The sequence below is a fragment of the Bombus terrestris genome, chromosome 8, assembly GCF_910591885.1.
Source record: "Bombus terrestris chromosome 8, iyBomTerr1.2, whole genome shotgun sequence".
Taxonomy (NCBI): Eukaryota; Metazoa; Arthropoda; class Insecta; order Hymenoptera; family Apidae; genus Bombus; species Bombus terrestris.
The window spans coordinates 601,075-617,808 of NC_063276.1; the positions used below are offsets into that span (position 1 = coordinate 601,075).

Genomic DNA, 16,734 nt, shown 5'->3' on the forward strand with positions numbered 1-16,734 from the left:
AATTATTGTACCGTGTTAACATATTTAAGAAGACATAGTATAGATATGAAAGGTTTTATAAATTATTTTATTTTGGCTTTTTGCTGTTATCATTGACAAGATTCATTTTCTGGGACTTGTAACAAGTCCTCTTACACGTGTTAGATGCGTAGATACGAGTATCGTTTTATTTTGTTGAAACGATACGAATTAAGCGTTAAAAGCGAGTCACAAAGAGACGATTATTACTTGCGAACCGGAAATTAAACGCTGCTTGAGAGCACCAAAAGTGTCGTAGCTATACGAGTGAATCATATTTGCGCATAGGTATTTGTGTCATGAATTTACGATTCGAAATGCGTCTTTCATCAACTCTATATTTATTAACGTGAACCAAACACATTTTAGAAAGTATCAATTAAATCGAAACGAGTTTTCTTTTGTGCTCTGTTTGCTATAATATTGGACATATTTCATAAGGAACATACAAATTGTTCTTATTATATATATATATATATATATATATATATTGTACTATATGTATTATATTTGTTATTATCTTGTTAAAAAATATTTTTGCTGTAAATATTGGATAGTGAACATTGAATGATTTAATTAGGAATAGACGATCAAAATGAATGCCAATTTGAATTACAATAATTATGAAAGAAGAGTGGCCAGAGGAAGAGGGATAGCTCGAAGCAATTTACCTGCGGATAGGTGCCTTTGCCATAGACCATATACTATCGTGCTATGTAATGTTTGTGGTTACTGGACAAAGGGCAGAGTACGTTATTTTTGTCCAATTCATCCACAGGTATGTTGTCTTTGATATATCATACTTTTAAACAAAGTACAAAGCAGAAGAAATCACTTGCACCTACTCTTTCTATCTAAATTTTCATTCTACCCTTTGTAATTATTAGTTAATTTCTCCTAATTATTCATTCCTTTCTTACAGGTAGTTTTTTTGTTTGACATTCCACAATGTCCCAAATGTAAATCGTATGGTTTTATGTTGAGTGAATATTGAGTCGTCTGAAAACAGAATGTATACCTTGCATAATAGTATGTGAATTACATAATAATACATAATATATTATACTATACATGTACATGCATATACATAATGATTTATTTTGTTATTGATATGTAAGTACACATTTTACATTTATTTCCACAATTATTTCTAGTACAATCATGAAGTATGTGTAATATTCTGTCGTATAAATAATCATATCAATACTAATTTATATTTTTAATTTGTTACTGGAATTTAGATGTATATCTGTATTTATTTTGAGTATTTATATCAATTATTTCTAATGTGATCACCAAATATTTATATTAAGATATTGTAATAGATGTAAGAATAAAAAAGGGAAAATACAGATTAATTTGATTGACGTTAGACTTCATTTATCGTCGTACCAGACTAGCAAATTTGCGTTTGATATTTTACGTCATGAACCAACTGGGAAAACCAGGTGTTTTGTTCCTTTCTGCAAAGTTCTTAAAGTTTTGTTCTGCTTCGTGCAATCCTCTTTCATCTTTATCTTCCGCTTCTTCGGGAATTATATCCGGAAATGTAAATGTTTCAGTCTTAGGCTGAAATCGTACAAAATGTATATGTTAATAACGAAGATATATTTTTGTTAAAAACTGAGTTTTTATTTTAACACTTACTAGAGTAACATAAGCTATTTTCATGTCATCCTTTTTAGCAACAAATTTAAAACTTGTAGGTATATAAGTTTTTCCAAGAGCAATCCTAGTACGCACATGAACAGGATGTACGTTATAAATTTTTTCTAAATAATTCTTCACGTCCAATCGTGTCATCTCCATAGAACACTGAAACTCTACTACATTTTTTGGTTGGTTGTGTTCTGGTTTTATAAGCTTCAACCAAAAGTTTGGAAGAAATATTCTGAGTTGTGGATTACCTTTCTGGTACAAGGGGTACCTGTTAAAGTAGATAAAACCATGTCAATAAAATACAAAATAGTTAAATGATTCATCTTAATATATAATTTTCAAATGCCTTTTTAAATGTCCATTTCATTCCTTTATAAAAATATATACTTACCAACGAGTAGACATTTTATCTCGTTAAAAAGATCAAAAATTTATTTACAACAGTAACAATTTTGTTTATAATATCAAACTTTTGTATCTTAAATATATATATATAACAAATAAACAATGTTCTGTAATCAATACATAGGAGGTTATGTTATTAGGTATGTTATACAGGTTATGTCATAACCTGTACATAGAGAGGAAATGAAAGTGCTCACACCCGTAGTTCTAGTTGCTTCACAGCACAGGCGCTGCACGATAGGGCCAAATGCCGAAGGTGACCTACACTAGTATATACAAGAATTTATAAAATTAAGTGTCTGCCCTGTTTGGTTGCACGCTAATATAAACAAGAATATCGTATTCCACGCTGCAACCTATTTAATTATACGGTTCTACGGAAAGATTCATATCTACTTTTCGGTCCCAGATAGACAGGTATGAATTTTTTAATAATTGTCACTATAATTATGCATTTATTTTGATCTGTATTATTAAATTTTATTAATTTTTAACATATAATAGTAACCATAAATCTTACTGTCTTTAAAAAGTAATTATGTATAAAAGGCATATAAAATTATATTTATAGACATATATTATGTTTATAGACATATAAAAAGTAAAATGATATATAGCTTTTACAAAAGGCCGATTTTACAAAATTTACAATTAGAAACATTGGTTTCGATAATACAATTCTTCAAGAATAGAAAAAGTGCCAATCAGTTGTTGTGTGACTTTCGAAAATTGTAGAAATTAGGGTCTGCGAAAATTGCTTTTCAGTTGTTAAATACCTTTACAGAACGATAAAATCTACATTTTCACAAAGTTTTAATTTTTCATTCTCAAAATATGTTTGACAAAATATAGGCGCCTCTTGCATTTTAGATCTAAAACAAGTCTAGTGTTTATATTAATTTACTTCATTTTATACTATTGTAGGTATATTTATAATAAAATAATATATTGATCTTTTGATCTAAGCAATGAATCCGCTCGTCCGATTGAAATCGATTTCGATAGAAATCTTCTTCGTTTAAATCTTTCATTCGTTCGCGCTCTAATATCTAATCGAGAGTTGTAGTTGATTCGATAATCGATTTGTACGAAACATTCAGCTTTTGAACCGATTCAGTGCTATAAAACGGACGTTCAAGTGTATTTCGGCAATGACTTCTTTCTTCGGCTAAATTAACAAGAATATGGTTCACGATATTGTTTCGCAAACACAAAACGGTGTTTTAAAAACGAAACGCGTCTAAGAAGATTGCTATTATTTTGAGAAAGTAAAGGGTTAGACCGAAGATTTTCAAGACTTTTGTTGATGAAATTACGAATCGAAGATGAGCTGCGATTTGCTACCAGAATGGCTGAATCTTTTCTTGGACGACGTAGAAACTACTTTATGTTTACCGATATTGATCATCATGGTTCTTTGTACCGTTCAATTTATAATTAATCACGCTATGGACATTGGACTCACCTTTTATCAAAATGTAATGCAAAAGTCGGATGAAGACGCAGGAGAAGCTGGAAAAGAAAAGGGTGAAGATTTAATGAGCAAGATCAAAGGTTTTACTTTCGTATTTTTCTTAGACTTAAAAATATTTTTTTTTGGAGTGACATTACACAGGGTGCTTAGTAATCACGCTATTTTGGTAATTAGTTAATATCATGTATACTAAACGAATGTATATTCAAACTCAATTTTACTCAAAAAAGAAACATTGTACGAAGAAATTTCATTCTGTATTTACGATTTATTTTTTTACGTAAATTTACTACCTTACCGATCGTATCATGGCTACTGAGATACTACACTGTGCGAATTATTTGAATATTATTTTCTATAAAAAAATAATGGTATAATATTATTATATATATATATAGTAACATTTCTATGCACACATAATTGTATATGTATAATAAATATTAATATAAAATAATTACTTTTCTTGTAGGGTTTTTATGTGACATTTCTTGCGGCTTCAATAATTCTGATTCGAAACCGGATGATTACCCAGCAGCATCGTTGTTTAGGTCAAACTCGCAAGAAGAGGAATGGGATTATTGCGAGGAAGACGACGAAGATAAGTGACAAATATGCATCGCAGGAAAAATTACGAGCTTAATCGATAAGTACTACGGTAAAACTTTTATAAGCATGCATCCTAAAAACGTTGATTTCAAAGTGGTACTATATTAAACTCAATAAACGATATATGAAAACTAACACGATGAAATGAATAATAAAGGGGAAACGAGAATGGATCAGAATTACAGGAAGTAATTTTTTATTACTTGTTCCTAACTTTACTTTGGATTACTTGTTTTTAATTTAGAGATTCTATCATTTTATAAAAAATAAAACTTCTCAGTTACATGTAAACGAAGAAACGCGGTATTTTTTTTTATACTGTGTAGAAATGCTTACTGCTTCCTTTATTAACATTTTATTACGTCGAATTATCGATAACCTGTCAGTTCAAGGGTTCAAAACTACAAAAAACCAAGTCCAAGTTGTGATTGTTCGATACTTTTACTTTGTCTCTCTTTAATGAAAATTTAGCGAATGTCAAGAAAGAAACACGCGTACAAACAGCGTATTTGAACACTCGTTGAGCCTCGATCCAGCTTGGCGATCTAGGGACATATTTCTCAGCATAGCGATTCGCACGGAAAATTTATCTGCAAGACTGGGTTTGGTTCGGTACGATACCGATGATGTTCCTTTGAAATATTTCATTCTCTTTTTCTCATTTTCCATGATAAATTTCACCGTTCAATCACTCACTTATACGATAGTCTTATTCGTACACTTGCTTATTCGACTTTGTATTAAAATTAAGCGGTGTTCGAAGTTCGATTAAAATGAATCTCTTAAAAGTTATACTAGGATAGACTGTCTCGTAACCGAGCACGTCTTTTTTTTCTATATTTTATATTCATTTGTCTTTTTGTAACAATATTAATTGAACCGCCTGTCAGGCATATTTTTTAAGGCTGTGTCTTCCTTTCGTTTTTCGCATTACCTCTTTCTCCTACATCTTTCAACGGATAAATAAAATATTGTAACAAATATAAAATTATCAAATATCTGTCGAAATTATATATATTATTTAATTGATTATATAACTATTTATTTATGAATAATTAGTTAACTTTTGTTAAATTTCAGTTTTTTCATACGAATAATTTATTTTCGATTGTCTTACACGTGGTTATTTAGAAAAGAAATGTTCTTTGGGAGAAAGAGACGATGCAGCAGCGTATGTACATTTCGATAATTCACACAACTTGTACGAAGAAAATCCGCCCGTCTCGAGTAACCTAGCAACGATAATGATAAGAAGAAGAATATCAGCAGCGATAAGAATATTAAATAGTATTATAGTAACAGTAGTTATAATGTAAATGGTAGAAATCTAGTGTCTTTCGTGGTGGTGAATAACCCTAAAAAACCTCGGAATTCGCGGATTTTTGTTTCAGACACCTTCGTTGTTCGAAGATCGTGTCTTACAGCCTGTAAATCCGTACGCGAGCATTCCACTCATGTTTCTAAGATTTTTCTCTAAAAAATGTTCTCACTTTATGCTCTTCGTACTCTTTTTCTTTTCTCACAAAATACGATGAAACGGTATAATTATAATCATTTACGAATGTCCTGTCTCTCCAATCAGTTTTATTTCTCTAGATCACACAGGAGAAACATACATATTCCTAGATACATAATTCTTTCCTAATTTTAAATTGCCCCCTTCCCTTCCTCATTGATCGACGTTGCCCATGCATCTACATAATATCCAAAATAATTCCACTTTCGTTTAATTCCCACCAGAAATCTAATTACCTTTTTCCCGGCACAATCGAAACACAGAACACTCCATCCAACTTAGATTTTTTTTTTCACAAAATCACCCATGATTGCAGCGTCACATGAAAACGTTCTCCAGCCCGGAAATATTCTTTCTGGTGGGCGTGGAGGTGGCACAGTTCACGCCCTCGTCTTCGAAGGTGACCATCTTCTCGCGACTCCTGGTCGCGGTTCCCGAACATTCTAATAACCTAGGCTGATTCGACGACGCTGAATTCGATGCGGAACCTATCGGCGGTGTTAGAGCCGAGGAGGGCCGTAAGACTGACGAAGGAGGCGGTGGTGGTACAGCTATGTCCGTGACCGCCGCTGCTGCCAGGTTGAACTCGCTCACGCTCCTAGGCACAAAGTACTCAAAATGTAGAGAACTCTCCTGCTGACGATGTTGATGATGCTGGTGATGATATTGCGTTGGAGACAAACAACTGCGTCTTAGAGACTGGGCGCGTTGAAATTGTTGACTCGACGAGTTTCTGGATTCAGACGGCGTTTTCTTTCGTGGTAGAGAATGATGACCAGGCGATGGTTTTATGGCAGTGTTGGACGCGTGGGCCAGGAGTTTCCCATCCCCGGGACTCCTGGCCTGATGTTGTCAGGAGGTTGGCACCATGGACATGGCGATCGCTTCTTCTTCTTGTTCGGACAATCGCGAGTCACTGGTGCCTCCTCCGTCGTCCAGGTCGGCCTTGAGCCCAGGACCGGCACCTGATCAAGAATTAAAGGATTTTATGACCTTCTGGTTGTGGTGGATAGAGAGTTTTCGGTCTTTGGTTCGATTGAAATGGATTTTGATTTCATTTTGGCTTTTTTAAACGAAGGGGTTATGCAGAGTGGTCAAGATGCCTGATCGAAATCCCCGACGCGAGTGGATCAGAACCGCTCTACGTGCAAACGATTGAGAGCTCGACTCATTTGTTCGTGATGCCTTTGACACTTTGAGCCTGGGTTCGGTTGGAAACGAAGCTTTCGCATTTGGGCTGGAAAACTGGAGTTTTGATAAATGGAGGGCGAAGAGAAGGTAACTGCTTATATCGTTAGACGATCTTTTTAATAATATTTTTTAAAATATCCAAGATCGTTGTAAGCTGTAACTATCTTAGAATTTCCCTTAGGACAATATAGTGGTATTTCTGAGAAGATTCAAGATCACAGTAAGCTATAAATTTCTGTGTAATTCTTTTACAGTGATGGACAGAAGTTGAAATATTTAAAATTCTTACGAGTCTTTCTCCAAGTCTACCACACCAGGAAACGTGATGGGATTTGACTTGACGATAGCATCGGCACTGTCGTATAAATAATGTTTTTCGTAAACAGTATTATCTATATTCGTACAATACTGCCACGCATAATATTACGATTAAGTCATTGTATAACGCTATGTTTAATAATTGACTATAAATTCACAGTTCTGTATATAGAAATAGTATGTTTCGTCGCCAGGCTCAAAGCGTTCAGGAAATTTAAAGCGTGGCCGGGTAAAATAGTTTCTCGCCCGGAACGATCTAGCGGTTCCCCGTCGAATGCCTGCATCAGGGATACCTGTACCACCGATAGGTCCGACCACCACCCCCGACGACATGCCGCAGGTTCTACCGAAGACCCTGACCACGCGTACCACCTCCTCCTGGACGAGGTTGAAGCACATGGCGATCAGGCCCATCCCGGCGAGTATGTAGAGCGAGCAGGCGCACAGGCTGAGTTCCTCCAGGGTGGCGGACGCGGCATTTCGTCCAACGGGCATCAGGTCGCCGAAACCGATCGTTCCGAGGCTGGTGAAGCAGAAGTAGCCACCTTCCAAGAGACTCCAACCCTCCAGACGATTGAACATCACCGCGCCACCGCATATGTAGATCAGCATGATTACTAGACAGAGACTGATCGGTATCCTCACGGGATTCGTTTCCACTACGTAACCTGGCGACGAGTTCGTCGACAGGGACAGCGAACACGGGTGAAAATGACGTTTACTGTTTCCTGATGTTACGTCCTGGAAAAGATTAAAATGTTTTTTACCGTATCTTATATGCTTTTATATGTTTTTATGACATTTTATATGTGTGTTTCAAAAGTGACGCAACTTCAACCAATTCCTCAGAAAAGGCAAAGAATTATATGGAATAGATTATACCAATTGGGATCAAATATTGGTTGTAACTTTTCAATACCTAGTTCTCGTAATCTTTTTTTGATGATTTCGTTATTTGTGTTAGAAGAACGCTTGCGATTAAAATTTATTAGTGCGTCTGAAGATTTGAAAAGGTGTAACGAAGACACATGGGACTTCTCATAGTTTTTCTCTATTTGATATAGAACCGGAGTCCCTCTATTCGTATTACTTTACATTCAGTTAAACATAATTTGTTCGCTTTTTGTAATCAATTCCGTCGATCATACGTATATGTAACTTTCCTAATTTATTCTTATATTTTTGCTTGTTCCAGAAAAGTGGCTGATCATTCTACAACAGCATCTAGTGTCCTCATTGCAGGTGCAGATTGACGATATTCCCCCAATATACCACTACTGTGAAATCATGTTTTTCGAACGAAGTATGTTATATACCTGAAGCGCTGCGGTGGAGCTGGTGGTAGCATGAAGCAGTCCCTCGCTTCCACAGTCCAACAAGATGGCACTGCTGGTGCCTCTGGTTCCTAGATCGTCGCAGGAGCTTTCTCTGCTAGCTGAATAGTAATTTCCAGATTTCGAGTCGACATGGTTATCATATCTGTAGGTTTTGCTCATCATGCCACCTACAGGAGGTGGCGGTGGCGGCGGTTGTTGCTTCCTGGTGCAATTTCGAGGCCTGCACAATCTGCCATACAAACGACGGAAGCTCCTTGAGAGAACATCGCCCACCGTGCTTAAATAGACCAGCATTAAGGGAATTCCAGCCAGAGCGTACACTATTGTGATTAAACGACCCCAGACTGTGCGAGGTGCCACGCTACCGTATCCTGAAACGCCAATGATAACGATTGTGTTACGATCGATTGTTATCGAAGGAACAACCGAGGATTGATCGAATATGAGAGCGTTTATTAGAATGTAATGGGTGTGTTCTCAGTCAATTCAAATTGTCACATAAATTGAAGCTTCCGACTAGGTGTTATGTTACCTTTTTAGCTCAATTTTTGTACAATTTATTGGTACGCTTGTTCTCTGTTTTATTTTTGTCAATTTTTTATCAAATTATGGATCATATTCCATGAATATTAACCTGTTAACCTGAAGAAACAAGTTAACGTTAATACATTTAAGTTAAAAACTTTTAATTAATAATAAGTGGTATGTTGCATGAAATATTATATAATGATACTAATATATTCTATATTTTGTAAATATTGATAATCCTTACCAATAGTGGTGATCAGCGTCAAGGAATACAATAAACTGCCACTAAAGGTCCATTTTCTATGTGATCTTCTGTCCATGGAATGGTCCCTGGAGCGAGAGGATGATCCCATCGGCTCGTACTGCGAGGAAGTCCTCCTGAGACCTCGTGCCAAGTTCTCCTGAAATTCGAACACTTCCCTGGCTGCTAATCGTGTCCAGTTTTCCTTGTACAACACGTTCAAGTCCTCTGTGATACTCCAGAGCCTTTCAACGGTGCGCGCTCTTAGTTCCATCGCCGCAGTGTCATCCTCGATACTGGGTACCACGTACGATCCTCCTTCGTTTTTGGAACCGGGAACGAGCAGGTCGTTCGCCGAATCCTACCATGGAAAACAAATAGATTTTACTCATATATATATAATCCATACATATGGCTCTTTTGAAAGAAGAAAGCACAAAAGTCACTCAAGGATCACTAGGTTACAAATTAACTTTGGTTTGTTTTATGATGATTTATACACAAGATTTTTAGCAATTCTTTCCATTCTTTTCATTACGTACACAACGCTCCTTAACATAAAAACTTTATTTAATACGAGTACATTTATACAATTATGATAGCAGACTTCTAAAGAGCGTTTGGACAAGATAATGTTACCAAAGAAGCGATGACCTACCGACTTGAGGCCACCTTCCAGCGCCATGAACGCGAACGCGCCCAACAGCGTGTAACCCAGCACGAGTACGCAGACACCCAGACTGGCCAGTAATCCCGGTGTCTTGGTAGATGTTGCCGTACTGCAGCTACAACAACAGCACAACAACTCCGCTCCCCGGACAGAAGCGTTGATCCTCAACGCGTCCGCGTTTGCGTTCGCGTTCCTTCCTGGACAGCATCTCGGCGCCCTCTGATAGTAGTCGCCTGTGCTCTGCATTATGTTTTAGCCACCGTCTGCACGCTGCTACCGGCAGCTTCCTCGTCGCCGCAGCTGCAGCTGCAGGTGCAGCGACCGACGCCGCAGCTGCAGCCGCAACCGGTCGCCTCCTATCGTTCCACTATCCTCCCTCGAGCCTCGTCCATTTGGTGCGCTGGCAAGCCTGTCGCAGAGATTACCCGTGATCCCATTAGATCTTGTCGCTTGCAACTATATCGCCCTAAGGCTCTGTGCAGACGAGGAATGCGACGTCTCGCGCCATTCCGATTTCATAGCGCTGACGCTACACAATTCGACAAGTTTCAATTTTTGATACAATCTGAGCATACAATCGAAGAGCTTCTGACTAGACTGCACACATATGTAAGTATAAAAGTTTATATTTTTATTAATATAATTAAAATATTGGAACGTAAGTGGGAGATTGTTTTGTATATTAACTCTCGATTAATATCTTGGATTTTGAACCCTCGATAGGTCGTTAATACAAAACTAAACTTTTCAATGCTCCAGTAATATAAAAATATTCAACGTTCGTTATTATTTGTGATCTAATGATATTATTGTTATAACTTATATACATCATTCAGTTTGTTTTCTAAAATTCTTGTTACGAATATTTTAGATAAGGAATTTTTGTTATCGAAATCGTACAGGCGGGAAATTATATAATCGGTTTTGACAAAACTGGTTTACGTGCTAACATTTTTTGTCGAGTGAAACTTTGCAAATTATTTGAATTTCGAGAATACTTTTCATTTCTCTGGAAAAGACAAAATTCGTATTACATAATCTAATATATAATATATGCGGATAATACGTAATTTCTGTATATCGTATTATATGTGTAATTTCCACAATATCGTATGTCTCGTCTGCACCAAGTTTAATTGCTCCTTATTGGTACCTCCGGGAACGCGCGAGAGAGTGTACTTCTGGTATAGGTGTCGATGACGAGTGGTGACTATGGTCACGTGGCACTGGAGATGCGATCGGGTGACGAGTGTGAGCTCAGGAGGATGTGATTAGGTGTATGAGCGACGACGCTGCGGTGGTTAATTAAGGGGAATGTAGAGCTTGATTGGATCTTGGTGGATTTAGGCGGCGAGTATGTTTAGTGTGTTTGAGACATAACGTATGTGTTTGAATTTTGAGCGGCATATGAACATTAATTTCCATTTCAGGAATGTATTTTGAGAGTGTGACTTGATCTACGTTATGGAAGTTGGAAGAGTGATGTATGGTTACGTCTAAAGTTTCAAGATGTTTTCTTCGAGGCAAGTATGTTTTCCATGATCTAATGTATCACCAAAGAGAATATATTTACGTAGAAATATATTTAGATCTATCGTAAATTAGAGACTGGTTGTTTTAGTGGTATGCATTCGTACACGTGGGTTATACAACATTTCTCTTTGCTTACATTCTGTATTTGTTTGCTTACATTCTTGGTTTAGTTGTTTACATTCTCCACTTGTTTATCTTTTTATTTAAGATTCTAAATCTTCCTGCTACATTTATTTTTTGTACATATTTGTTGTTCTAGTATCGCTTTAAGGATTCAAATTCTTGCGACATAAGAAGTCAGATTCTTCTAACAAGAGGTGCGAAATTTTTATGAAATCCTAGAAATTCCTCCATCGCGTATTTCGTTCGAGGAATCTTCGTTCGCCGAAACGACGTCGTTAGCTCCGAATAATAGATAACAAACTAAAATCCACGAATTCTTTATGTAACGAGAACTTTTCTTCCTTTCTTCATTCGTAGAACCTCTATTAGAGATGATTGAAGTTCGACTTATTTATTTCAATAGCGATGAAAAATAGAATTTATTTTGCATAGTCAAATCAATATCCTTTAGTCGTATAACATTTTCGATCAAAGAGTCATTTTCTGACAATGACAGTATTCTAAGCTGTTTTATTTTTTAAATTCTGTAAATTCTGTGGAATACACGATGATTTCAAGCTTTACATTACAAGCTGTACATTAAATACACGCATATTTTTGGATTATGTTTGTATCATTACTTTATTGAAATATCATATTATGTTATTTCATATATAGTGTAATAACATGAATAATATGTACGTTATATTATACATAATATAATAATTCAATAAAATAGTAACACGAAGATAATCCAGAAGATATATGGGTTAGAAATGATTCGACAACGATCATGATCCGACGAAGTCATACGCCACATAAAAATCAGACTATTTCCTTCTATAAACAATAACAGTGTTGATAATCTCTGTTATATGGAACGTAAATTCCTATGATTTTCACGTTTCGAAAAGTTTGGAAAGAACTTGGCAAAAGGGTACCTGCAAGCGATATTTGGCCCGGTAAGAGAATCGGTTCGCGACCAGCTAGTTCCGTAATCGTATTTTTCAATTTCCTGCCGGGCCGCGACCCATTACGAGAAGTTAATAATCGGACTGCTCGATTTCCCGAAATAAATGTCCCCTTTTCGCGCTTTCTGTCAGCCCCCCGCGAGGAGAGTCCGTTTACTGATAAAGCGATCGTTCCGTTGCGTGTATACAAGCAGAAATAGCTACGATCGAACTTCCAACTAATGTATACTCATATGTATCACTTTTCATCTGTGTATACGGGTACTTACTTTCAAATAACTGATGTATATAGTTTATAACACCGGTGGTACTTGTTCGAACCATGGGACGTTCTAATTTTATCAGTAATGGGGTTGGTAGACATACGAAGGGTTGATCCCATTAGGGCGAAAGATAAATTTTTTGTTTGTTTCCGATGTTTCAGAGTTACGAAGTTGAGGGATGAAGTACATTTGGAATTAAATTAAATTAAAAGTTTTAGGTATGTGTGTGGGTTTATTTATTGTTATTGGAAATGATTTATCCTGGCTGGCTATTGAGTGATAAAAACTTGTAATTGAAGAATTTTTTTGTTTTTAGAATATGAGTGATGCGAAGGTATATTTTATATTTTTGTTCTTTTCAATGTGATTTTGTGAATGTGGTTTTATTAAGAAAGATGGTACTTATTAAAGGTGGAAATTTAGCAGTAAATATAGATTAATAGTACCAAGTAAATATAGAAATCGAACACTTTTATATAGAATAAGAAATATTCCATATTTACTAAAAGCAAAAGAAAATTATTTTCATTCGTGTTAAAATTAAACGTTACTTAAACGTTATATCAAAATATTGAACGCGAAATGTTAAGTGTTACACACTATGTACGTGAACATGTATATTTAGTATTATTTTTACATTTTCAAATAATTGCGAGCGATACTGTATGTGGTACAACTCGGTGTTGATATCACGGTATGGACTACATGGTAAACTGTTCCGTTTTCTCTCTCTCTGTTCAATTCGTTCGTCTCGTTGTCCCTCGACGAGCATTTGAATACCATCTATGTACTACATGTGTATCGCGCTTACGTATCTCTGTTTCGACTGGAGGACATACACGTGTTCCCAAGTAAATGACTTTCTTTCTTCCTTTTTTTTTTACTCTTTAGATTCATGTACTGGTTGGCCAGTAATATTTATTCTTTTTTTTTTTATCAAAAATTAACTATTGAAAATTATAATAATGGTATTGTTCTTCGATGTATAGTGCGGCAATCGAAGGTTCTGATCAAATTGAATAGAAAATTGGAATTTCACTAAATTTTATGTACGCAGTCAAGTTTTACAAGCGAATAAGAACGAAGTACACGAGACGCGTTGTCGAATTAACAAGTTGAGATTGTACAAAGGAGACTGGAATTTGGTAGGATCAACCGGCTTGTAGTTAGCGTCTCTTTAAATAATCAGGCTTCCGACAAATAGAGTTTCCGGTGATCAACGTTCAGCAAGTTTAGAAGCAATCAGGCTTCTATCAATCAGTCTTTAGTTATCATCTCCTGAAGCAATCAGGCCTCCAGCGATCAGCTGCTAAATAATTAGATATACTTTGACTAGGTTGTGACAATATTTGCTTGTAAAATATATCCTTCGTATTTGTATAATTTCTATTTTATCGTAATCTTATAGTTTTTAACGATGTGCGAATAATTCTTCGTTAACTTTCTCTAAACTGATTTTGATTTTTTAATCCTTTCAACCACTTAACATAGTAACTGAACTATCTTCTTATTAAACGTAGTTATGGAGCTTAGTTCTCTCCAAACGGATTATATTTTTGGATCGAACAGGCTGTTCTTCTTTTTAACCATGTTATGTTAAAGTACATTTTTTAAATCATTAAATAATATTGAAATAAGAAAATCAACAGAATTGTGTTTATCACATTTTTTCTCTGTAACCTTCAATTGTATTGAAAATGAATGGTTGCACTAGCATAAGAAAAAAGAAACGGTATATTAAACTGTTTCGCTAAAGTATCACAAAATTTATAAAAATATTGAACAGTATAGCTTTGTTGTCAAACACATATGTGGTTATTTATTTTACAATAAATATTTCGTTTAAAAACCATATTCGTAATAGGGAAAGGATAAAAAAAGTTTTATTTTGTGAATTATTGAAAAGCATGTAGCGTTTTGTTATTTGTATCTTTAAATAAATGAGATAAAAGTTGTATTTAAGTGATCATCTATTAACGTGGAAAGATGTAAATAAAAGGGGGTTGCTACGGGGTGAATGGGGTCCCCCATGTGTAAATAAGTGCCACCCGTTGTTTACGTGCGTATAAAGTACCAATGGAGGGTGTAAAAAGGGTTATTTTTCATAGTTTTTCTAATATTAATTTCTGGTACATAATTTTCATTTATCAGTGATTTTCACAAAGGATGAAAGAGCTACTGTTTTCAAATAAAAATATTAAAAATATTGAATGATCGTGAGGCGAAAATTTATCTAAAAGGTCGACACATTAATTTATTGCGTTTCTTCCCTTTTTATTTAAATTTTAATATTCAAGAAGGGATGAGCCAAAATACTAATATATCAAATGATGGAAATTCATAGTGATTGATGGACAGTTATTGTTAAAATTAAAAAGTGATGTTTAAAATAATATCGTAAATTTACATTAGAAAAGGAACGTTTCGATGGACATTCATTACTTTAACTGATTAATACTCAGGATTATCGAACGAAAGCTTCTTTCTCATTTAAATTCCAATATTGAAAATAAAAAAGAAAATTCTCTTCCTCTTTTAATTGATAAAAGCTGATGTCAATTGATTAACTTCTAAGATCAAAGAAGAAGAAGAAAAATAAAAAAAAAGAATCATTTCAGTGGATTATTGAAAGAGAATCTATTACTATTAATTGGCTAGGTATTGAAAAATAATTATTTTTTAGTATGTTAAAGAATTCTTCAGCTTTATTTATTTGACTCATCAATTTTTTATGCAAGTTTCAATATTCATAACTGATTAAAAACCAATGTTAGAGGAATAAATTAATATTCAGGATCAAAGAAAAATTATTCAAGAAAAGATTAACTCATCAACTCGTTATATTTCCTGTTTTCTTATGTAAATTTCGGTATTCACATTAGAAGAAACCATTATCTCAATTCAATCTGATGAACGTCTAATATTAAAAAAGAAGATAATTTACGCTGTAATTTTTCAGCACCGTCCTCCTCTGATTATTTCAATTAATTAAAATGACCTATTTCACTATTTATTGTTTAATTAATAACTTTGACTTGATAATGAGTTATGTCTATGGTTATTTAAAAATAATTTTGCGATAGCTTCAGGATAAGATTCTTATTAATGTGAGAAAAGGGGAATCTAAATTTCGATTGATTGAAAAAATAAAAGTTCGCTGTGAAAAAACGAGTGACATTTCGGGTGTAAATGACCTAAGTTGTCTACAAAGTATTAAAAATCAGTCAGTCTTCTGTAAATGATATAGAATGTGACTTTATGATATTTTTCACTTGCGGTCTTTGCATACAAATATTTATGTTTCAGATTGATTAACGTTCTTTATTAAGAAAAAAAAAAAAAAAAAGAAAAAGAGAAAGGAAGAAAAAAAGTTGAGATGAGAAACGACGAGGTGAATATTTGGCGAGAAAAGTACAGGTAGAAATTGCGACCGCGAAACAGGGGTATGATTCAGAGCCGTGAACCGTTGTAGACCAGTGTCGTGCGGCGGTGTATGTGGAGCGTACAAGGGTAAGATAGAAGGATTCGCAGCCGCCCCAGTTGAAGCATTGTACCGTGGTTACCAGAGATAAGGCATGAAATTAAATTCGACGGAATGTGGGTCGTCGTGGCATCCCTCCTTTCGCGACTGTGCTACGGCCAACGACGATGTCGACGCCGACGTCGCGAGCGCACGCCGACGTCGCGAGCGCACACCAACGTCCTCCGCGTTGTCGTTGTCGTTGTCGTTGTCGCTGTCGTTGTCGTTGTCGTTGTCGTTGTCGTTGTCGTTGTCGTTGTCGTTGTCGTCGTCATCGTCGTCGTCGTCGTCGTTGTCGTCGTCGTCGCCGTCGTCGTCGACCATGTTACCGAGATCGTGCCACTGCACTGTACAGAGTGTTTCAGAAATATTGATCGATTGA

At 35.5% G+C, this 16,734-nt stretch overlaps 4 protein-coding genes and 1 long non-coding RNA gene across 9 annotated transcripts in view; 2 read left to right on the forward strand and 3 right to left on the reverse strand.

Annotated features, from left to right (window-relative positions):
• Positions 1–48: 48 nt before the first annotated feature.
• LOC100645680 (probable 39S ribosomal protein L23, mitochondrial) lies at positions 49–2,209 on the reverse strand. Of its 2 annotated transcripts, XM_048408037.1 has the most exons (4): positions 2,069–2,209; positions 1,666–1,945; positions 1,411–1,587; positions 49–1,017 (listed from the first exon to the last, which is right to left on the reverse strand). In XM_048408037.1, exons 1-3 carry the CDS (start codon positions 2,080–2,082, stop codon positions 1,438–1,440), a joined length of 444 nt encoding a protein of 147 aa, XP_048263994.1. In that variant the 5' UTR covers positions 2,083–2,209; the 3' UTR covers positions 49–1,017; positions 1,411–1,437. The 2 variants fall into 2 exon arrangements, with proteins under 2 accessions (XP_048263994.1, XP_003397144.1); XM_003397096.4 differs by lacking the exon at positions 49–1,017 and having other exon boundaries at positions 1,093–1,587.
• Positions 2,210–2,377: 168 nt separating this feature from the next.
• LOC100645798 lies at positions 2,378–4,350 on the forward strand. Its single transcript, XM_003397097.4, has 3 exons — positions 2,378–2,499; positions 3,007–3,636; positions 4,026–4,350. The coding sequence occupies exons 2-3, from the start codon at positions 3,408–3,410 to the stop codon at positions 4,160–4,162; spliced, it is 366 nt and encodes a 121-aa protein (XP_003397145.1). The 5' UTR covers positions 2,378–2,499; positions 3,007–3,407; the 3' UTR covers positions 4,163–4,350.
• Positions 4,351–4,584: 234 nt separating this feature from the next.
• Positions 4,585–6,530, reverse strand: LOC125385570 (the record flags this gene model as incomplete). Its single annotated transcript, XM_048408212.1, has 1 exon — positions 4,585–6,530. A coding segment is annotated over one exon (534 nt), but the record flags the coding sequence as incomplete, so codon positions are not given.
• LOC100645449 (potassium channel subfamily K member 18) overlaps positions 6,417–16,734 on the reverse strand; it is a 32,285-nt gene continuing 21,967 nt past the window's right edge. The window contains exons 2-7 of one of the 4 annotated variants that reach the window (XM_048408035.1): positions 16,396–16,699; positions 9,952–10,372; positions 9,297–9,654; positions 8,504–8,895; positions 7,481–7,928; positions 6,417–6,643 (exon numbers count right to left, since the gene is read on the reverse strand). In XM_048408035.1, coding sequence (XP_048263992.1) covers positions 6,531–6,643; positions 7,481–7,928; positions 8,504–8,895; positions 9,297–9,654; positions 9,952–10,209 — 1,569 coding nt within the window. In that variant the 5' untranslated portion in view covers positions 10,210–10,372; positions 16,396–16,699 and the 3' untranslated portion in view covers positions 6,417–6,530. Of the gene's footprint in view, positions 6,644–7,480; positions 7,929–8,503; positions 8,896–9,296; positions 9,655–9,951; positions 10,373–16,338; positions 16,700–16,734 lie in introns of all 4 variants that reach the window. The other 3 variants (XM_048408034.1, XM_048408033.1, XM_003397094.4) reach the window with 3 other exon arrangements.
• On the forward strand, positions 10,801–14,684 carry LOC125385539. Its single transcript, XR_007224940.1, has 2 exons — positions 10,801–11,490; positions 11,756–14,684. It is a non-coding gene; the product is annotated as an uncharacterized LOC125385539 (long non-coding RNA).